We start from the raw sequence: 24,116 nt of genomic DNA, 5'->3' as shown, positions 1-24,116 counted from the left end.
ATAAGTTCGGGGGGGGGGGGGGTAATAGGACCTTAGTAAAGGTTAGGTGTGTCTCTGGGATTTCGGACATAGGCTGGGGGGGTACTTATGCATTTTCCCTATTTTTTATTAAGAACATTGTATTTCTTTTTTAGTTTGTAGTCATTCCAATATGTATGCCAAATGAATTTGTATTTCTTAAGCATATATGTATCATATTTTTTCATAGTCAATTTATATATATTTTTTAATTTAGAATATTGTATCCTTCCTCAATCAAATTGTATTTTCCCACTATGTATGCTATTTTTTTTTCAAAATCTTGTATCCCTATTTCTTTCACAATCAATTTGTATTATTTTTTTTTAGAATATTGTATCCTTCCTCAACAGATTGTATTATTTCCACCATGTATGTCACTTTTGTTCCAAAATATTGTATCCTTTCATAAATCATATTCATATGTAATGATTAGATTATATTGGGATACAATCCATATATTTTTGTAATACAAATAAAAGAAATATATATTTGGCAGTCATGTATGTTCCACTTCTTAATGTTCTTAATTTCATCATCCATGATTAAGATCTTGATAAGGAAGAAAAATGGAAATTGAAACGGTTGATTCAATCGAATGAGAAAGGAGATTTTTTTGAAATTGTAACTGATGAAAATTTTAAGTGATATGTTCCTTTTTTTAAATATTCTTTCCCCAGATTTTCTCCTTTCTGTTATTAAATAATTGTATTTTTATAAATCAAACAAATAAAAAAAATACATAAATCAGATACATAACAAACTAAAATATTGACATATTAAATAAATATTAAAAGTGTGGCTAAAGGTTCCTACTGTTACACAAGTAAAAAAGATTGAATGCTAAATTTTGATCAAACTTCAGAATACCCTTTTCAGTTTTCCTCTTCATCTGTGCTTCTCATTGAAAAAGGTAAATTCATCCTTCTCCTCTCCTTGGATTAGCCTCACTATTTTGAGATTTCTTCTGTTCTTTCAATTGCTTGATGGGTATCTGGATTTTTTTTTTCTCACCTCTGTCTGCTTATGTTGACAAGCCTGTATAGTGTGGTCCAATTTTTAGAAGACAGCAACTTTTTTGATACCATAAGATAGCGGAGGGCAAAAGTGCTCTATGTCTAATAATTGTAGTCTTGTAGGGTAATTTAGGCCTTTTTCCGTAGAATTAGTTTGTTGAGGATTTTATGTTTATATAAACATATATGTGAGTTTTAAGAACCGTTAGACAACCCTCGATTTGCCTTTTGAAGTGAAATGACCATGGCTTTTGATAGAATGGACATAGAGGATTCATGTAGTTGATGCCAACTTAATTTGGTTAGAGTTATAGTTGATTGATTGATTGATCGATCGATCTTCTAGGGACCTGGTTTGCTATTTTTTTTTATTTTTTATTTTGAATTGGCAAAGATTGGAGTAGATAATTGTCATCTTTTCCTGTTCTCCCTTTTCCACTTCTTCAATGTTGATGATTGTCATGTGAATTTATATATGGTGCTGATTCAGGATTTGGAACTTGACGTTGATTGGATTGACTTTTATAGTGGCTGTCAATCAGGATGGAGACTCGGGTTGATTTTGTACAGTCTCTTCAAAGTGACATGTCAGTTAATATTCTGGCATGTTTGAATGATCCAGTAGATGTGGTCCGTGCAGGCTCCGTCTCAGGCCTTTGGCATCATTTTGGTGAGTTATGCAAACTGAAGTCTTGATGAAAGTTATTCTTGGCAGTGACATTTAAAAAGTATTTCTTTTCTCATAGTAATAACTCCTCATCTTGCTGAGTTTCACATTTCCTTCTAATACTGAAGCAGTCTACTGTACCTGTTTCCTATCTGAATATATTTGTTCACGTAATTGGTGGTTATGGGTATCTGAGTGCCATACTGCCATAGTCTGCAAAAACGAGACCATTTTGTATCTTCTCGATTTAGGGTTACCCTCATTTTAATTGATCGTAGATTAATGCTGGGGATGTAAGCCATTTTAGGATTGTCAATTCACAACACTTCCTTTGTTTGCAGCTAGACCTGCTTTTAGCAATGAGGCTATAACTTATTATGTATTGATTAATGGCTCAGACTTCGAATTGTGAAGAAAAAAAAGAAGAAGCTGCTTTCTATCCTAGGCAAACATTATGTTGCATATCTTGGGTTTTTTTCTTTATTGATATGTATGTGTTTGACCCTAAATCGTACAATGGCGGTTTCCATGTTAATAATTGTCCTTGTTTCCAGTGTTAGCAGGTTTGAACCTAATCAATGAGAATGTGGCAATACCTACATGATGGGATGGTCTTGGTGATTTTGCCCAAGACTTCAGTCAATAATGTAACTGGTCCAACCTAATAAAAAACTAACTGTAAATGGTCCAAAAATATGAGCTTTCTCCTCTTTCTCAAAATAAAAAAGATGAGCTTTCTATTAAGTTGCAAAGGAGAAAACATTATGAAGTGTAGTGTTTTAAAAAGAAATCAGGCCATCATGTTGTGGGTGTCTCTTACCTAAGACATAAGAAAATCATTCTTCAAATGGGTAAATCAATTCATTCATCTTCCTCTCTTGCTTGGGAAAATAGTGATGATGTCAACACAAATTCTAGTTACTTGTTTATGTTCCCAGCTTGTGTGTTGCTAAGGTAGAGCATGGGGCAAATGATCAGTCACACAAGTTTTGTCATTATCGAGAATACTGCCCCAAAGGGTATGGTCTAACATGGATTAGAGGAGGCCAGGGTTCAATTTCTACGAGAGGCAAGCAAAAAGATGATAATTTCTTCTCATTTTTCTAAGCCTTCTTGAACATAGTTACTTTGTATCTGTACTGATGGGAGGTATTGTATATTCAATGGGTCAATTGAGATGAAAACATATTGCCGTTTACATAAATTGCTTTGTCAAGAATGTTTGATTCCCTGTAAGTTCATTTAGATGTCCAAAATAAATAAATTAAACCCCTGTCAACTCCCCTCCCAAAACACCCCCACCTCGAAGAAAATAAAAGAAAAAAGAAAAAGAAGGGTGATAATGAGGAAGAGGAGGTCAAGTGGGGTAACCTATAGGATGTTTAGATAATTTACTTGCATCCAAATGTGTAGAGAATGCATCATTTATTATTCGTCAATTGTATGAATTTGTGGCCGTCACTTCAACTTGAATAATTTTTTTTTTGTTTCCTCTTACTATAGAAAAGGATGAAAACACAAATGTTGGTTAACAAACACTATTAGCTGATATAATTAGGTTTTTTTTTGCATATGGTGCGATGATCTTCTGTCAAGAAGTTTGATCTAGTAATGATCCCCCGTGGTCTTTTTGCTTATTCTGAACTATTGGTGATGTGATCACAATAAAAAATCCTCAAGTATTGGTGATGTGATCTAATTGAGTGTTGCCTTCCTTGTTGCACGTGGTCTTGTAATAACTGCCCTCTAAAGTTAGTTCCTTCTTCTCCTCCTCTTCCTCCTTAAGCATAGGATTCTCCTTGCTCCTTTCTATGCAACGCTCTGGGTTGCCCTAGAGGACTGTTTTTCTCTTTATACACAAATTTTGGCTACGAACACATTATTGACTAATACTTCATCTTCCGAATCAAATAAATACCTAACAAAAAAGTCCAAAGCCCATTGAAGCACTAGAAGAACATTACCACAATTTCTAACTCTTTTCAAAAAGCCATTTGTACGCTTTAGAGTGAACAGATAATCATGGCCACTAGATCTTTCATACTCTTATTAATATATACTTAACACTCAACTGTCCCAACTCTTATTATATCTTTTGTTTCATTTCTTCTTGAACAATGACAACAAATTTTTATTTATGGATTTATTATCAGAAATTGAATGCACAGTCTCAGCATTCAATGTGTATTTCCTGAATAATCACATTTTTCAATTATTCAATGTCAACCATATTAGTCGGTCGTATAAGAGAAGGAGAAGTAGCTAGCTTTGCCACCAATCTTCCCCTGACCCTCGTCTTCCAATACTCCTCCAGTTCTTCAAAATTTCCAGAGTATTTCTTGGCATTGCCCGATTCACCCCAGCTTACATAAGAACACGTGCCACTAATTGCAGTTGTCTCACAATACAAAAAAAGAAGCTCATTGTTTTCAGCTTCCTGTCCACAATGCAGGCATCTAAAGCAAATTGTAAGGCCTCTTCTTTGTAGTCTCTCATGAGTTAAACAAGCCCGTTAAACTATAATTGATCAGAAGGATCATCATAGGGGAAAGTGCGTTCAGAAAAGGTTTAGGTCATATTCTCGATAGTCATGCCTGGGAGAGTTTTATAAAATGATTTTTACAAAACAAAACATTCAGAAAGATATACAAGCTCTTTATTATTCTAAGGACTACCTACCATTTTTTTATAAGCTGCTGTCCGACCCAATTAATTTATTTGGAAGTTGGAAAATTTCCTGGATATACATTGGAATGCCAGTTGTTAAACTTACTGGATTTCCAGCTTGATATTGCCACATAAATTTCTTAGAATTTCACAATCACTGTACAAAAAATTGGGGCTAGTTGGCCCCTTATTCAGAAAAAATATAGGGATGCCAGTTTTAATACTAGGAAGTGGGGAATGTTAAGGTGAAGCAGAAAAGTCATTTGAGGTTCATTATCATTTGGGAGAAGAATGGCCTCGTTTTAAGTAGATTAGTAACATTGTGACTTATTTTTTGCAGTGATTACAAATGGAATTTCCAAGCAACTATGTCTGAGAAGGTTTCCTCAGCTTTCTGGGATTGAACGTATAACTGAACCAGATTGGATAACAACAGAAGCAAATGGTGTTGGATCTCACAATTCCAGTTGGGATATTATGAAGAGAGACCACAATGTTTATGCTTCTCTCCTTCATGCTATTACAACATTAAACACATGTCAGAGTGAATGCATAGCATATGCAGTTAGTGCTTCGAGTACAGATAGATTTCCTGCCGAAAGTGTTGCCAATACTTTAACAACTAGGAGATATCTCGGTGGACATTCATACTGGTCAAGTAAAGGACATGCTGATCCAGATGCCCCTGAGACATTAATTTACAAATTGAAAGCTGATCTGTGTGTTATTAGTAAAATCAGTGTACAACCTTTTGAAGGTGATTGCTTTATCTTTATTCTGTCTTTCTGTTATATCTCCCAGAGGCCTTAGATGCCCCTCAATTATTTCGATATAAGTTTCAAAGTTTTTGCACGTTTTACTTGATCCTCTTGATTAATATGTAGTATCTTATTCAGCTTTTTACCAGCTCGGCCAGCCTATATACTCTGCAAAATCTGTTCGATTTCGGTTAGGACACCCCAAAAATTCACTAGACGAAAATGATATCGTGCAAATGCCTCAGCAACAGCCTGCTGATGACAAGTTCATATGGACGTATACATCAGAAGTATACCCTATGGAACAGGTAATCTTTTATAACTTTTTTTTTCTTTTCATAGATGGTTTCATTTCTAATTTGTTTTTGTCATGGCAAGTATTTCCCACTATATGTTGCCAAAGTAGTGTCATGTATTATTTTAACTAGTTTGAACTTTATCTATGAGTCCTCAATAGGAGCATAGTATTTTGCATGGAAAGAAATAACATATTCTAGCATTGATGAGCAGAAAAACTGCTTGCAACAGTTCAAGCTACCACAACCAGTGCTATGCATTGGTGGATATCTGCAGATTGAACTGTTGGGTAGAGTTCAGAGACAACATTCAGACAACTTGTTTTACACATGGTTAGTTTTCCACTCTCGTCTTTCTTGAAAAATCAATGACTTATCTATTGCTCTACCCATTGGCAAGATGTATGCGCTTGTGTCATAAGCATAGAGATCTTTGCTGAGGCTTCTATCTACGCTAATTTCTCTCATGTGATTATATGTCGTATATTTTTGTCCTGTCTATATGTTACAGAAAATATAGAGCAATTCTAGTGCCTTTTTTTTATTTGGTATAATATTGGTCGGTGATGATCTTAAATTTAACGATATGATCAGTGAGGACTCATATAACCGAACTCAACTGATTGGAATTGAGGCACAATAGTTGTTTATGTTGTGATAACATGGTGTTTCATTCACATTTGCAGCGTTAGCCATGTGAAAGTCATGGGCGGTCCTCTCTGCCCTGCATTTGATATAGATATCCTTGAACCATCAGGCAAGTTTGCGTTGAAGTACAACCCGGAGGTTTTCCGATGGATGTTGCAAAGCTTTTCAGAAGACTCAAATATATCTCCAATGCCATCAGAGGAAGAAGCGGTTGAACATGTAGGTGTTATGGGGTTTCTGTTACAGGCTTACCATGGGGGTATTGAACCCATGGTATGGGATGAACCCATGGAATGGGATGACGACGATGAAGAAATGGATGAACTTGGTATTCTTTAGTAGCGTGAACCTGGATGATAATCTCTTGTATTTAGCTTTAAAATTTCCACCAAATAACTATCAAACTGGTGTACTTGAGTTGTTTGCCTTTGCAATTTGCTTGTCCTAGTTTTCTTCTTATATTTCAGGCATACATGCAAATAAGCAATAAATTGAGTCACAAAAAAGGTGCACCGTCTCTGTTGTTGGTTGGTCCCTCCAAATCAGTCAGTTTTTTTTTTGGGTCAAATTCATCGGTGGCCCTCTAAAGTTGGCACTAAGTTTCACTTAGACACCTCAATTCGGTGATGTTCATTTTAGACACCTCATGTAGGGTTCCGTTGTGTCATTTGACATTTTTTGCTTACATGTCAACAATAGAGCGTGAAAGGGTCAATTTAGCTATTTTTTAATTTATTCTCTTCTTCTCCATTTTTCAAGCTACCACCTCCCATCATTTTTTGAAACTTAAACTCCTCAATGGAGGTCAATTTTTTTTATTCAAATCCGTTTTCAAGTCATTTTTCTTCTTCATTGTATTACTTTTGTAAATCTACAATCACCTCCCTCCACCTTTTTACCGGAAAAATGAGTACCAACACTCATTCTCATATTTATTCTCTTTCTTTCTTCCTCTCCTCTCTTCTTCCCACAAAACAATACTAAAAAGAGAGAGAAAAGAGATCCGAAACAATTTAAAAAGTTGATTATTAAAAAAAATTGTTGGGTGTAGTAGAGAATACAACTACCTTCGGGGAGGGGCGGGGGGGTGAATTGATTTTTTTAGAATAATATTTTTATTTTATTTGCTAAACAGGTTTTAAAATAATTTTCAACTTAAAATTACACATGTAATCATTTAATTGGTTGTTTGTCACGTCATCAACGAGTGTATTACACTCTCCTTCAGCTTTTTGCTTATTGTCAAAAAAATGTCAAGGACCCTACATAAGATGTCTAAAATGAACATCGCCCATTTGAGGTGTCTAAATGAAACTTGGTGACAATTTTAGGGGGCAACCGATGAGTTTAGTCTTTTTTTACCGATTTAAAAAACATAGGGGAATATTGTTTGGACGGTGATACTTTCTATATTTCATATTAACTGAATTTATGAGACAATGCACACATTTTAAGAAAATCATTCAAGAACATATTTGTGAAATTATAAATATAACTTTGTAGGTAGTTGTGTAATTTATTTCCTAGAAAATATAAAACTTCAATAAATGAAAGGGCAAATATGAAAAAAATTCAAATATTTATTTTAAACTTTGAACAATTCAATTATTTTGAATAATGAAAAAAATCTTAAAAATTCACTTATAATGATAAATATTCAATTCCAGACCTGAATTTAGATCCCGATAAAAATAATGATACACAACGTGAATTAAAATTACAAGAAACGTCGGAAGAATCAAAATACATAAAAGCTCCTAATTCACTTTCAAATTTGATATGATAATTTAATGGTGTGGGAGCTAAAGTTCTTGGTATAGATGACAATAATATTTTTCAATGGAAAGTGCTAAATGGACAGAAAAATTTGGTCAAAATTTAACGAGAATAGTGAAAAAGACTATTATAGCCTTTTCCCAACAAACTAAAATTAACTTTTTGATATTTTCTAAATAGTATGAACATTTATTATTTTGATAAGATGAATTTTATGGGTCCCATGCCTTATTCCTTCTTCATTTATTACTTCTCCTTCTTGACTTTTTTCTGTTGGCTCTTCTTATAAAAAAAACAAGAATATGGTGAAAATAAACAATTATATTTAAGCACTCAAATTGGTTAAATTCATCCGATGAAATGAAACTAAAAAAATATTTTACTTTATGTATCTAATGGAACTTCATCAATGTAAAACATTTTTTTAAGAGCACAAAAAAAATCATCATTTGTTTGATTTAATGTCAAATTCTCTATGTATAAATAATTAATACATTATTTATTTATTGCAATATGACTCAATTTTAAATGCACTCTCTATATTTCAAACATAAACATTTACACTTTATGTACTGTAAGAAATATACACTTACACCTCCAAAATTACATGGGTTTTGAATAAAATATACAAAATGTTATAAAGCGGCAAAAATAGTAATATAAAAATCTAGGGACTATGAAAACTATTTTGCTTTTTACTTCATACTCTTATTCCTGATCTTATTATTTGACTCATTGTATAAATTGAGAACACTTGCATAAAGAACAAAGGCGCTCGATCACTTTTTATCCCCTATATTATGTCGATTTGATAATTTGTGAATCATTACTTACTTTTGTTACTAAAATGACCTCCAATTAACTATTTTTTTTAATTATTATTTTCAAATAAAATTAAATTATATAATGAAATAATTTTTAGATGTAATTTATAAAATATTGGGATAACGACAACTCAAAGCACATTAGACCTGGTAAATGTTGATAAGTCATAGAAATCATGTGTATAGTTCATATATGTCGAATCGAAGAGAGTCAGACATTAATAGTATTTATCGTACAAGTCTTATTCCCTATATTACGTCGATTTGATAAATTGTGAATAAATACTTATATTTGTTACTAAAATGACCTTCAATTAAGTAATTTTTTAATTATTATGTTTAAATAAAATTAAACTATATATTTAAATAATTTTTTTATATGTAATTTGTAAAATATTGTGATAACGACAACTCAAAATACATTAGATCTGAAAAATGTAGATAATTATAGAAACAACGCATAAAGTTCATATGTGTCGAACCAAAGAGAGTCAGACATAGTATTATTAATCATACAAGTATTTTCTCCTATATTACGTCGATTTGATAAGTTGTGAATCATTACTTATATTTGTTACTAAAATGACCTCTAATTACGTAATTTTTTTAATTATTAAGTTTGAATAAATTTAAACTATAAAAATGATTATAAATTTGAGATAACAACACCTCAAAACACATTAGACTCGGTAAATGTCGAAAGTTATAGAAATCATGCATATAGTTCATATGTGTCGAATCAAAGAGAGTCAAATATATACTATTAATTATATAAGTTTTATCTCCTATATTATGTCGATTTGATAAATTATGAATCATTACTTATGCTTGTTACTAAACTGACCTCCAACTATGTAATTTGCTTAATTATTATGTTTAAATAAAATTAAACTATATAAATAAATAATTTTTAAATGTAATTTATACAATAACGACAACTCAAAACATATTAGACCTGGTAAATGTCAATAGTTATAGAAATCATGCATATAGTTCATATTTGTCAAACCAAAGAGAGTTAGACATTACTAATATTAATCATATAAGTTTTATCTCCTATATTATGTCGATTTTATAAATTATGAATCATTACATATGCTTGTTACTAAATTGACCTCCAATTATCTAATTTGCTTAATTATTTTGTTTCAATAAAATTAAGCTATATATATAAATAATTTTTAAATGTAATTTGTAAAATATTGGGATAACAACAACTCAAAACACATTAGACCTGGTAAATGCCAATAGTTATAGAAATCATGTGTATAGCTCATACACGTCGAACCAAAGAGAGTCAAACATTAATAGTATTGATCCTACAAGTCTTATTTCCTATATTACGTCGATTTGATAAATTGTGAATCATTACTTATATTTGTTACTAAAATGACCTCCAATTAAGTAATTTTTTTTAATTATTATGTTTAAATGAAATTAAACAATATATTTAAATAATTTTAAATGTAATTTTTAAAATATTGAGATAACGACAACTCAAAAGATAGTAGACCCGGTAAATATCAATAGTTATAGAAATCACGTGTTTAGTTCATGTATGTCGAATCAAAGAGAGTCAAACATTAATAGTATTAATCAAACACATTTTGTCCCCTATATTACGTCGATTTGATAATTATGAATCATTATTATATTTGTCACCAAAATGACCTACGAATTCCAATCAACTATTTTTTTTTAACTACTATATTTGAATAAAAAAATTAATTAGTAAATTTAGTTAACACTAATCTTTTGGCCATAATCTGCTGTAATATTAGTTAGGTAAATCTTTTTATTATAATACAACCAACAAGAATATAATGTGTAATATAACGTGAAATTTTTCTTATTCTAATACAACCAACAAGAATACAATATCATTCAATTTTATTTTTTTTACTACTGATGTTACATTTTTTATTGTTTTTTGTAAAACATAATTTGAAAACATTTTTTTTATAGATTGCATGAGATCACTTAATGTTTTTTTGTTGAAATTTGTAGTCTTTTTTCATAATTGACTATAGAATCATCATTAATGTCATTAATTATTTTCAATATATTGGAAACATAATGGAAGATTATAGAGATCCCAAGAATGTATTCAATTTTCAAGCTAAAAGGATAAAATTGTCCAAAATGAAACTAGTTTATAGTGTGAACATATCCTTTTACAATTTTGGCTAAATTATGGCCAAACTTTTCTAGTCAAAAAAACTTTTCCTTTGTCAATTTATGTAGAGTCAATTCATGGTAATTTAAGTCACATTAATATAAGAAATTTCCAAAAAATTGATCAAATCAATAAAAAAAAATTGAATTCATCACATAGTGTAAATATAATTGAAGGATAAAAGTGAAAGAATATTCGGAAATTAATCTTGAAGAATAAACAATTAATCCAATTGAAATATGAAAAATGCATCAACATTTCAATTATTTTGGAACGGATAGAGTAATCATATCATATTATACTAAAAGTGGGAAGCTACAAAGTTAAAAGTTGAAATATCATTTTATCCCAACACCAAATTAAAATATTATAAAAATATACTTAATTATTTAAAAAATAATAATCATTTATTATAAAGTAAATTCCTCCTATTAAATATAATAATTTATATGTTTTAATGTTAGCCTACTACTTAATTAAAAACCTCTTATACATGTAGTCTTTTTATCTTCTTTATCAATTTTTTCTTATTCTATTCACTACTGGTAACCTTTTCACTTTTCAGCTTATCTCCTTATATTATGTTATATTATATTATATTATATTATATTATATTATTATTATTATTATTATTATAAATTTTAAAAATGAGGAGATATTAAGTCAAAACTTAAAAAATAAAAATAATCATAAGAAAGTATTACATTTATTCTGAATGAAAATTTACTAAGCCTTTTCCACTTCTCTTAGTTAATTTAAATATCTTAATATAGTAGTATTTGGAAATTGTATCTTTTGAAATCTAAATCAAGTTCACTTAGGTACTCCCTCCGTCCCTATTTACTTGTCCATATTTCCTTTTTTAGTTGTCCCTATTTAGTTGTCCATTTTGACAAATCAAGAAAGGACAACAAATTTTTTCCTATTATACCCTTATTTACACTTCTTGAAAATTGAAAAAGTGTATGTTGTTTCCCTCCAATTTATTTCACTTGAATTCAAATAAGTTGTTGTAATTTTGAAGTGAAAAGTTGTCATAAGGGTAAAATTGTAACTTCACTGTGCTAATCATTGTTGCCTTAATCTGTGTGCCATTTCTAAAGTGGACAACTAAAAAGGGACGGAGGGAGTAATTAGTATGTCATGCCTCGGAAAAGTCAAATAGTTGTATTTGAAGTATGTAAATTAAATAAATACATGTACATATTTCATCTTTCAAATTAGTTTATGTTCTTAATTAATATTTGTCTTTAATTTGTTGCAACACTTGACCTTTCAACTTTGTAAGTGAATCTTCATATTCCAAAGCTATATTTTTTCTATAAATACAAATCTTTCAATAGTATTTACATACAAAGATTTATATGTGATACAATTTTTGTTTGTGGAAGACTAGAGAAGCTTTGATCAAGTGAAGAAAATTTCAAGACAAGACGATTTGTGTCAAAATTATAAGGTATAATGTGATTATAGGGATGAATAACACTTCAATTACTAGAATATCGAAGTTTGATGTATTTGGTTTTTTTACTTATTTGTCGAGATTACTGTTAACTTGGCTTCCAAGATTTTTAACTCTTTTTTTATGGTCAAAGGTTGAATGTTTATTACTATAATTTGCATTATCAATAAAAAGAGACTGTCTTAGAATTTTTCTATTTTCGTTGGTAGCCTTATGCTAAGCTTGCTCACGTGATATTTTTTCCTTTGTATTTGTAATTTCATTTTTAAAATGTATATGATTGAAGTTACAAGATGAATATTCTCCAATATGAAGTTGTAAGTGAATTTTTATTTTTCATATCTCCATCTTTTTGAGTTTTTAAATATAACTTTGTAATTGATTACTATACTTTTGTATTCTTCATTTCTTCTATCTTTAGGATATAAATATAATAAAGTTAATCCCCTATTATATTTATAATTAATTGTTTTGAGGGCAAACATGTTAAATTCCGCAGAATATTTTCACAACTAGACCCATAAAAGTCTTTGATAAATATTTATTGTTATGTCTTCTTCGTTGTTTGATAGTCATTTATCTTTTTAAAACAACATGTTTATACTTTTTTCTTTTTATATGTAGTCTCAAATGTTTAGAAAATTCATGTACTTAACTATTACAGAAAGGTGCAAAAATTAGTACAAAAGTAAAAATAAAATAAAAAATAATGTAAAGTAAAAAGACGACAATGCTACATTGAATTTTATTGTAACGATCTGATTCCGTCGTTAGGGAAAAGCCAATGGGGAAAGAATTGGGATCAAAAAACTTTTTGATAGTAACTTGGAATTTCCTAACTTAATCCAGATTTGGATGAAAACGGAGCCAGTAAGGTGTAGGAAAATATGGTAGCAATCGGGTGACTTATTTATGAATTTGATTATATGAGTAGTTAGATAAGTTGTTAAGGAATCCGTACGACTTTACATAATTGAATTCGGGTGAATAGAACTCCCGAAATTGATCTTAGAGTGAACGATATTTTTTTAGCGTTGTTGGGTAAGGGTGTGTTGTGAAATAGGGGTCTTGGAATTATTAAAATAGCTCACTGGTTCCGAGCAAGCCGCTGGGGCGGAATTTCTGCCGCCAGGGCGGGGCCGCTACAGCGGGATGAGGGTCGCTGTGGCGGGTTGACGGGACTTAAGGTCGTAAATAAACCCCAAAATGTCTTTATTCTGCATTTTTCGACTTTGAGAGCTAAGGAATGAACCCTAGGCGACTCTTACTCGTTTTTCACCATTCTTGAGGCTAAATGCAAGCTTTTCACTCCCCGAATCCATTTTTCGATCCGTAGAACATAATAGAATGGGTGAATATTGATAAGGGAGGGTTTGTTATAGATTCTATGGTGGAAGATACCCTAATTTGGGTATTGGGATCTTGGGTTGGCCTAGGGTTGATAATGCTGATTATAATTCGGGTAATTAGGTCTCGTTTATTGATCCTTGCGTTAATTGTATGTTTTAGACCATGAACAAGCGGAAAGAATTCGAAAAGGAAAGATTCAAGTGCCTTAGAGGATTCAAGCTTGGATTCGACGTAGGTGATGATTGTGATTCTATGATTGTGTGATGTATATTTGTTCTTTCTTCATTATGATACATGTATGTATATGAATGTTGCATTATTGATCACACTTGTTGTAAATGAGATAGATGAATGATGGTTACAATGAAAGCATGACTTAAATAGATGATCTTAAGGATATACTTGTGATTGTAATTATGGTGTGTTGAATGAATCGGTTGCCACGTTCCGGCATAACTAACTTTGATCAGTTACCACGTTTCGGCATAAATATGAGATTGGTTGCCACGTTCCGGCATAAACATTGGATCGAATACCACGTTTCGATATGCTAACAGTTTGGGTGTGGGTTCCATGAGAGGACCATTGAATTGGGTTCCGTGAGAGGACCATTGAATTGTGTTGTGTATCTACTTGTTATGAGTTCGTTCATAACTAATGATAATTGATATTGGAAAATAATATGTTGCTCTAAATTGATATAACTGTGATATGCGAGATTCATGAAGTTGTTCATTGTTCGTATATGTTGATATTTTATATGTTCGATATGTGTATGTGATTATATTGTTGTATTGACTAATATATGTTACACTTATTGGGATAGTCACGTGATCCTACCAGTATATTGTGGTTGTGTGTGGTTGTGTACTGATACTGCACTTGCTTGTTCTTTGTTGAGTACAGGGCATCTTCAAGCGTCTATTGATAGACTTCAGCTTAATGACTATTGAACGTGACCGGATTCAAGGGTGAACCAGTTCTTTCAGGCTGCCATGGATCTTTCATTTTTAAGTCCACTCTTTTCGGACTCAGACTATTTGTTTAAGGTGTTTGTTTAGTGTCGGGGTTGTATCCTTTGCTCTTAGACTTGTCGCAAGTAGACTTTTGGTACATTGACTTTCGGGTTCTAGGGGTTGTTCTTCCGCATTAGTCTGGCTAGTTTATTTAAAACCTTTGGTGTTTATGGGAGCTCTATATAATTTCTGCATTTAAAACTAATTATGTATCTTTAAATGTCTTAGTTTTTGGTTGAGTTTGTTAGTTTGGGTTGTAGTAATGGTTCTCCCACCGGAGGGTTAGTGTGAGTGTCAATCACGATGGTCTGGTTCGTGACAAAGTTGGTATCAGAGCCCTAGGTTTGTTGACCTCATTGTACCAAAACAAGTTTAGTAGAGTCTTGCGGGACGGTACGAAGACGTCTGTACTTTTCTTCGAGAGGCTATAGGACTTTAGGAAAAAACTCACTTATTTCTACTCCTTCGTGCTATTATTTGAATCCAATTGGTATCTGGGTGATACAAATTAGTATCTTTCCTCCTTCACTCTATGGTTTGAGATAGAGCAACAACAGCGGTAACACCATCACTAGCAAGAGAGGATGTGTATAAACTACCGACAGTTGAATAGGATCACCATTCAGAACAAGTATCCATTGCCTCGGATAGATGACCTTTTTAACCAATTGCAAGGTGCATCGATTTTCTCTAAGATTGATTTAAGGTCTGGTGATGGGTTACCATCAGTTAAAGATTGAGGCGGTTAAGATTTGGGTTCGACCAAGTTCTATGATTGAAATTAGTTGTTTTGTGGGGCTCTCTAGCTACTATTGTCGCTTGTGGTATAAGTTGAGTCCAATTGGTATCTCAACGAAGTGAACTAGATGACGTAGTCCCGATTGAAGGGACACAAGCAAGTTAATTGGAACTGAGAAGGTTCCAATTGGTATCTGGCCTTAGGGGGCCTATAAGGCATAGATTATCAATAATGGTCGTCTATGGAACGAACTAATTAAAGAATTTGGACTTGTCTGCAAGTTGTAACTGCTCGAGTGTCATGAAACTTGTTGTGAAAAGAAAGTCATCATGAGATTATGTGGTTCGTAAGAGAGAAATCTGGACGTGCATTGGGACCTACTGATAACCGTGTGAGAGTCTGGGTATATCCTGGGGACGAGGATGTTGTAGTGTTGAAGTAACATAAAGGGATTTTGGAATATGTATCGTTGGGTTGACTCGGGGTAGGCAACAATTATCCTAGCTAAGGGGATTGAGTACTCTAAAAATGCATGTGTTATAGCTGGGAACCTTTGGGGGAAATTAGGAAAGAAAGAACCCTAGAAAAATTATTGGCATGGATTCTGTTTTAGTTATGGCCGTTGGGCGGAGATTTTCCCGCCAAGGCGAGGCCGCCAGTGCAGGATTTCTCCCGCCAGAGCGGGACAGGGAGATACAAAATCTCAGCCCTGTCTCCCATGTTTTCCCTAGACACAATTATGGACTTAGAATCTTACTCGAACTAACCCCCACGATCTAATTTAGTGTTCAACAATCGAATGTAAGTTATAAGGTGTGTTAAAATTGTGGAGAATCTGGGTATATGATGAGGAAATCAGCGAGGCTGTGGAGGTCGGAGAAATGGTAATACAGGTAGAGGAGTAGTGCATCCAGGCAAGGAGATTGCCCGTTAAGAAGATATGACTCAGTTTTATGTTTTTCCAGATAAGACCGAGTTTGAGGGTGTGACGCAGTGGTCACAAGAGCTACTCTTATCTGTGCCCGGATGGCTATTATTTTGTTTGATTCGGGTTCTACTTATTCGTGTGTGTTAGTTTAATTGTCTTGGGATTTGATGTGGTTTGTGATAAACTTGATGCCCCCATCCATGTTTCTACCCCAGTTAAAGAGTCAATCATAGTCACCCATGTGTATCATGTAGTCCTGTTGTGGTTAAGGATTTTTAGATTTGGGTTGATTTGGTTATGCTATATATGACTGACTTGATATAATCTTAGGCATGACTTGGTTGTCCCCCTATTATACCAGACTTAATTGTAATACTAAGTAGGTAACTCTAGAGATCCCCGGTAGGAAAAGATTAGAGTGAGAAAGGGTGTACAAGCCTAAGCCATCATATCCTCCATTCGGGCTAGGAAACTGGTGGGGCAGGATTGTTTGGCGTAATTGGCTCATATTCGGGATGTTGAGGTCGAATCCCCATCTATTGAGTCTATTACGGTGGTGTCAGAATTGAGAGAGCTTAAAGCTCAAATCCAAGGGTTTCTTGATAAAGGTTTCATCTGTCCTAGTGCTTCCCTGTGAGGTGCTCATGTCTTGTTTGTTAAGAAGAAGGAGGGTAATATGAGGACTAGTGATTTTATCTTAAGCCATAAATGGATGGATTGATATCGAAATGACAAGCTTATGGATAAAGAAAGTCCCATTGAGTATACTTGGTTGAAGGTAATTGAACAATTTAGTAAGTAAATGTGTATAAAATTGGGTTAGTCCTTTGAATTTGATGAATTTACCTAAGTTTGAGACGTCGTGTTGATGAAGAGGTTGACTTCGTAGTGATAGTCAAGGCTGACTGAGCGTAATGGTAATAAGAGTTCATGATAGATTGTGACGGATGCAAATATATAATAAGATTGTTGGTTAAGCGAAAGTTGTACAATAATTAAGACTTGCGAGTATCTAATGTTGTGGCTTTCTAATTTTTGGTAAGTAACGTGGTTGTATGGAAAGTTTTAAGAGATGGTGGGACACCTGTCGAATAGAATTTAAAAGAGCTAGGGTCATGATGAAGAAAAATAGTGGGATGTAGTACAACCTTTAGAGAGAGGCTAGAGCAAGACTATTTTAATTGATTGCAAAGGCTAAAGAGATATCTTCAGAGGGGTAGATAATTAGGTTCAGAGGCATGTGATTTCATTCGTTTTGTTGTGACTATGGTAATAGTGTCACAAGTCCTTCATATTGGTCAAAAACTATCGAAAAAGACTTGAGAAAAGAGTGTGCGGACATTAGCTTGAGTGTGATGACAAGTGCTTCGATTGAAATTTTAGTGAAATATATGGTAAGATCGATGGAGATGCGATCAATGATAAACAGAGATCCATGAATTCATAAAAATCTTCAAGGTACAAGCTAATGTTGATAGAGAAAGGGATTGTGTTATATGGTGGAAATTATAATTTAGATTTTTCATTGTGAGTCTATTCGTGGTGATGTATTTTGTCAAGGTACGAATTGGCAAGGTGATAAATGATCAATTGTATTCGGTATTGATCATTTTAAAGGACTTACTCCTGGGGTGAGTGGTAAGTTTACTACTATTAATTGTTAAGTACCTAAGAAAGGTTTCATTTTTTTTACAAGTGTTGGTTTATAATAAGGTAAAAGGTCGGAGTGTTTATGATGGTTGTTAGTGTTGTGAGTATGATTCACTAGCTATACTCTAGTGTGTTTTCACTTTTGTGGGTGGATCCCTAGTGGTGGATCAGGGGTGCCAATCCTGTGATGTTCCCTTGATGGAGTGGGAAGATTGGGAAGATTTGGTTATTCCAAATGACATATTTGGTGTTGTCTTGGATTTGTTAAATTAATTAGTGGTTCTACATGTACCACCTTTCTTATGAGAATTTCTAGAGGAGCTACCATGCAATTTTGTGGTTGTCCGACAATCTTAATGTTCATCTTGTCGTCGAGGTCATGTATCGATTATGTGTGGTTGAATGTGGGGATCATTGGGTCCAATTCTACTGTTCTTAAGAGGTAATCAATAATTACTAAATCTAGCATTTCGATAGTGTTGTTGGAGGGATTGTATGCTTGGACATATACTTCGATGAGTATCTGATTTCTAAAGATCAAATTTGTTATAACTTAAGCTCATGGAAATTTATGTTGTGAGAAGGAGATGATGATAAAAACTATGATTGTTTGAGTATTATGAGTGTGTGTTGGTTGGTTCAGGTCCACCTATAATTGTAGCGAGTATTGATTTAGAATTTTATCATGGTTATGTGAGAAAGGATTCGTCCTGATGTTTGTGTGGAAGTCCTTGATAACATGTTGCAGACATGTGTACTATCAACTTTGGTGGTTATTGAGAATAACTTTGTTGTTAGTTAAGTGTACATACAACAATAATTATCACTCGAGTATTGTGATGACTTCGTTGAGGCATTGTATGGAAGGAGATGTAGGTATTCAATTGGTTGGTTTGGGGACAGAGATTATATCATAAAGTGAGATTCAATTTTGTTAAACAAAACTTTCTATTTGAGGAAGAACCGATTGAAATTCTTGATCGCGATGTCCGGAAGCTAAGGACATGCGAGACAAGTATCCCCAGTTGTTCAGCAATTTAGGTACTACTCTACCCTTACTTTAACCAGTCTTTCCTAGTTGATCACTCGGGGACGAGTGATGGGTAAATTGGTATTTATTGTAACGACTTGATTCCGTCGTTAGGGAAAAGCCAATGGAGAAAGAATTGGGGTAAAAAAACATTTTGGTAGTAACTTGGAATTTTCTAACCTAGTCCAGATTTGGATGAAAACGGAGCCAATAAGGTGTAGGGAAATCTGGTAGCAATCGGGTGACTTATTTATGAATTTGATTACATGAGTAGTTAGATAAGTCGTTAAGGAATCTGTACGACTTTACGGAATTGAATTAGGGTGAATAGAATTCTCGAAATTGATCTTAGCGTGAATGATATTTTTTTGAGCGGCGTTGGGTAAGGGTGTGTTGTGAAATTCTTGGAATTATTAAGGGAAAATGCATAAGTACCCCCCCCCCCCGCCCCAGCCTATGCCCGAAATCCCAGAGACACACATAACCTTTACTAAGGTCCTATTACCCCCCTGAACTTAATTTATCTATAATATTCTACCCTTTTTTGGTCTACGTGGTACTATCCTTGAAAAAATTGTCAACATGCGCTGGGCCCACAATATAGTGCCACGTAGGACAAAAGGGGTAGAATATTATAGATAAATTAAGTTCAGGGGGGTAATAGGACCTTAGTAAAGGTTATGTGTGTCTCTGGGATTTCGGGCATAGGCTGGGGGGGGGGTACTTATGCATTTTCTCAATTATTAAAATAGCTCACTGGTTTCGTGCAAGTCGCTGGGGCGAGATTTCTTCCGCCAAGGCAGGGTCGCTGCATCAGGGTGAGGGCCGCTGTGGCGGGTTCGACGTGACTTAAGGTCGTAAATAAACCCCAAAACGTCTTTATTCTGCACTTTTTGACTTTGAGAGCTAAGGAACGAACCACAGGCGACTCCTACTCATTTTTCACCATTCTTGAGGCTAAAGGTAAACTTTTCACTCCCCGAATCCATTTTTTGATCCGTAGAACATAATAGAATAGGTGAATATTGATGGGGCGGGGGGGGGGGGGGTGTGTTTGTTATAGATTCTATGGTGGAAGAAACCTTAATTTGGGTATTGGGATCTTGGGTTGGCCTAAGGTTGATAATGTTGATTATAATTCGGGTAATTAAGTCTCGTTTATTGATCATTGCGTTAATTGTATGTTTTAGACCACGAACAAGCGGGAAGAATCCGGAAAAGGAAGATTCAAGTGCCTTGGAGATTCAAGCTTGGATTCGATGTAGGTGATGGTTGTGATTCTATGATTGTGTGATGTATATTTGTTCTTGCTTCATTATGATACATGTATGTATATGAATGTTGCATTATTGATCATACTTGTTGTAAATAAGATAGATGAATGATGGTTACAATGAAATCACGACTTAAATGTATGATCTTGAGGATATACTTGTGATTGTGATTGTGGTGTGTGTTATGCCGTGATTTTACTATCCTTCAGAAAAATCACTTTTTTGATATGTTCTAAGTATAAAACAATTTGAGAAAAATACTTAGAAAAGAGTCACCACTTAATTTTTTAAAGAAATTAAGAAAACTTATAATTTTCAAAGATTTAAACAGAAAAAATAATTTGAAAATACCAAAGAGGGTTCGGGGTTCAATTTACACTTCGAGAAGGGTTTAAGCATTCTAAGTGTCTGCTAACAAGCGGTTGACCTGCGACTTGACTAAAATATATTTTTTGACTATTTTTAGAAATTGATTTAACATAAAAAATAATAATTTAATATTTGATTAACTTTGAGAAAATAATTAAATAAATGACACATTTTATTTTTATTTTTTAGAGAAAGGATTCAAAATGAAACATTTGACTCGAAATACAAGATTAGAATATTAATAAAATTAGATTAATTAGAATTTATTTGATGAACTATTTTAATAATAATTTAAACCAAATTGGTTAATTTAAGCATAGAGCCATTTTAAATTAATTGAAGAATTAAAGTTTTGACTAACCTTTTTGAGAAAATGACCAAGTAGAAAGAGAACATTTTTTAGTTCATTTGAGAAAAATACTTTAACTTAAAACCACTTTAAAATAAAATGTGATCAAGTGAAGAGGCCTTAAGACATATCTTTTTAAGAACAAAGATTTAACTTAATTAAAATACAAAATTCGACCAATATTTGATTAATAAAATAAGTGAACACAACAAGTGAAATGTAGTAAAAATAAACCAACACAAAGAAAATGACTCGTCTTTTCGGGGAATCTAATTAAGTTATTTAAAGTTAGAGTTAAATAAGATTAGCCAAAACATAATCAAACAATTAGAAGAGTAAAAGAGATAATGAAATTGGGCCCTTTTTGGGCCAATTTCGCTGCTAACTTCGGCCTTTAAACCAATCTTCTTTTTGTATACACCGGTTGTATATCAGTGTATATCAACATGTATATCAACTCTTTCCATGTATCTCCTGCTCCCGAACTTCTGTATTTTACCTTAACTCTGTATTTTCGCATTTTTAGTTATATATCAGTTGTATACGGCATGTATACAACCTATTAAATGTATATTGTCCATCTTAGGACTTTTGGAGGCTTGTGTTTCGACTACAGCATTGTACCCCTGTTCATCCGCTTTCAAAACTCGAACATGATGACAGTCGATTCGATAGAAAAAAGGAGTGATGGGTTTCAACCCAGCTCGGGATGCAAGGAGTGAAGAAGAGAGTTCCAAATTGGACTCAGAACAAGAGATTCATGCAGGAAAAATAAAACGATAAGAATTAGAATGGTAATTTACACAATTCATAATTATTCACGGCTATGGTGAGAGACGCATTACAAGAAGCATCTAATGAACTATAATACATGCATTAATATATTACATTAAGCATCTGTAAGTAACAAGTTAAGCATGTATTGATTTAAGAACAATTATAGGTGCTGGAAACATATATATGTATATAGCAACCATGGCATACAATTGAGGCAGTGGGGCATGAATCATAACATGGACTTGATCAAATTAAGTTATGCTAAATAGTGACGAATGAGTTGAAAACAGTGTTTAAACAAAATGAAATATACATCAGGTCATCAATAACAAAGCAAATTAAATACTTTTTATTGAAAAGAAATGAACATAAACCCAAGCTAACTAGCGTATCGGTACAAAAATCAAGTTAAGACAAAAGAGGGACATATAACAGCAAAATACAAACCAATCTCACAATGCTGGCAATTTTCGGTAGCAACGCAATGAGAATTAAAAGCTTGGACAAATGAATATTATGCTCATGCTAACCAATATAAGATGAAACCGCATGATCGACCTTGCTCTAAAAAAGACGCTAAAATCGAGATTGGATGGAAAACAGTAGCTATGGCATGAAAGGAACACAACTAAGCTAAGACAAAATATCGACTCTTTTGTTTTCAGAAGCAAAGGCTAAGGCAAATTATTAAAAACTAGCACAAGGCCTTAAGATAGATTAACATATTTAACTAGAGCCATAGTCATACTCTTCAAATAAGATTACAATACTCTAATATGAACATAATCACATGAGACCAAACAATTAACAAATAATTGTTTCATGCTACTATTTTAAGAACCATTTGGTCATGGATACCATTTCCAGGGAATTAAGCATATATAGGTAATTGGAAATTAAGCCAAATGAGTGCTAACAAATCATAGGAAGGGAGGGAATGATGAAGTCCAAGAAGACTCGGATGGTATCACATGCAACAAAATGATAATAACAATTCATGTCACATGTTAAGGGATCAAAATTGAAAATTTCTATGAAAACAAGAAATCTGGCCTTCCGGAGTGTTAGCAAACACTCATTAGCACAAAAATAATGACACTCAACTAGCACACATGTTAATTAATATCATGTAAACAGAAAAGGGGCTTTGGAGTAATTTCATAGTGAAAACAACTAGACCAATATCCTATGTCCAGCTTACTAGGTCAACATGCTTTTATACTAGTTATATATAAATGCTAACAACACAGTAAAAGCAAAATAACCTAGCCAACATCAACCTGTCAATGGTTCCATAGATCAAATTGATTAGGACGGAGCTACCTTCCACTAATCCGTAGCAAACAACATTTTTATTCCTTGTTCTTGTCTTTATTCTATAGTTTCCATAATAAACCTAATCAACAAGAGATTAACAAGCAAGCTTTTAACCATTGCTAATAGACAGAGAAAGGGAAGCTGCTGTAAATTCTCAACACCAAGATAAATAGATTCACCCTTTCGTGCAAAAATTTACACTTGAACATGACCTGATCTACAATCATGATAACGACAAACTACAAACTAATATGCCTTGTTATGTACAATTTATTAAGATAAGCTGATCATGGATGCAAAGGTAAAATCTGGGTAGCCAAAAGCAGTAGACCATGAAAGGAAAAATCGGAAATAAATCGAGGCTTGTATGACCTTGAACCATAGTGCAAAATTTAAATTGGAAATATTATAGAAGAGCATATTAGAATTGGTAAAAGAAAAGGGCAATAACTAAATTTGCATTAAGGTCGATTCGTCATTTATAGATAGAAATACCCGCTAAAATATTTATGTTAATATCATAATACTTCATAACAGTAGACACAAGGGAAGAACATTCTCAACTAAAATTATCAACACAATTAAATTCTAACATATGAAAACCCAATAGTACTAAGAATAATGCAATGACTTGAAAAGTTGACTTTGGTCAACCTTCTTGGAAGTCGTGCTCAGATGAAAATTCTGACAGCTAGGTTAGCTTCGGAAGATCGATTTTGGTCGAGAACGACCCTTTGTTCACTTCCCGAGGCTTTAGATGGCAATTGTGGAATCTGGCTCAAAACGATACTGGGTGTGGGACCCACTTTTCATCGAAGAGAGCTCCAAATGGAAATTCCGCCTTCACCGTTGAGTCCGAAATATCATTTCCAATCAGATTCCATATAAGGTTTGTATTTTTTCGACTTCGAACGAGTCCGAAACATCGAAATTTAAGTTTGAAGGGTTGTAGAATTTTGACGCGGCGGTGACGTGGCAGAGCCACGTGACGCCACGTGGCAGAGGAGTG

General features: G+C 33.3%; 2 protein-coding genes across 7 annotated transcripts in view; both read left to right on the top strand.

The window, feature by feature from the left end:
• Positions 1 to 24,116, top strand: part of LOC125864477 (actin-depolymerizing factor 10-like) — a 616,735-nt gene that overhangs the window by 131,954 nt on the left and 460,665 nt on the right. The gene's annotated exons all lie outside the window — the stretch shown is intronic.
• On the top strand, positions 838 to 6,529 carry LOC125864454 (F-box protein At4g00755-like). 2 transcript variants are annotated; one of them, XM_049544469.1, is made up of 6 exons: positions 838 to 931; positions 1,525 to 1,704; positions 4,709 to 5,125; positions 5,265 to 5,434; positions 5,637 to 5,755; positions 6,109 to 6,529. In XM_049544469.1, exons 2-6 carry the CDS (start codon positions 1,578 to 1,580, stop codon positions 6,407 to 6,409), a joined length of 1,134 nt encoding a protein of 377 aa, XP_049400426.1. In that variant the 5' UTR covers positions 838 to 931; positions 1,525 to 1,577; the 3' UTR covers positions 6,410 to 6,529. The 2 variants fall into 2 exon arrangements, with proteins under 2 accessions (XP_049400426.1, XP_049400425.1); XM_049544468.1 differs by lacking the exon at positions 838 to 931 and adding an exon at positions 1,123 to 1,387.

Source organism: Solanum stenotomum, chromosome 5 (assembly GCF_019186545.1).
Source record: "Solanum stenotomum isolate F172 chromosome 5, ASM1918654v1, whole genome shotgun sequence".
Classification (NCBI taxonomy): domain Eukaryota; kingdom Viridiplantae; phylum Streptophyta; class Magnoliopsida; order Solanales; family Solanaceae; genus Solanum; species Solanum stenotomum.
The sequence above is the reverse complement of the archived record's forward strand: the minus strand, read 5'-3'. Positions and strand labels throughout refer to the sequence as shown.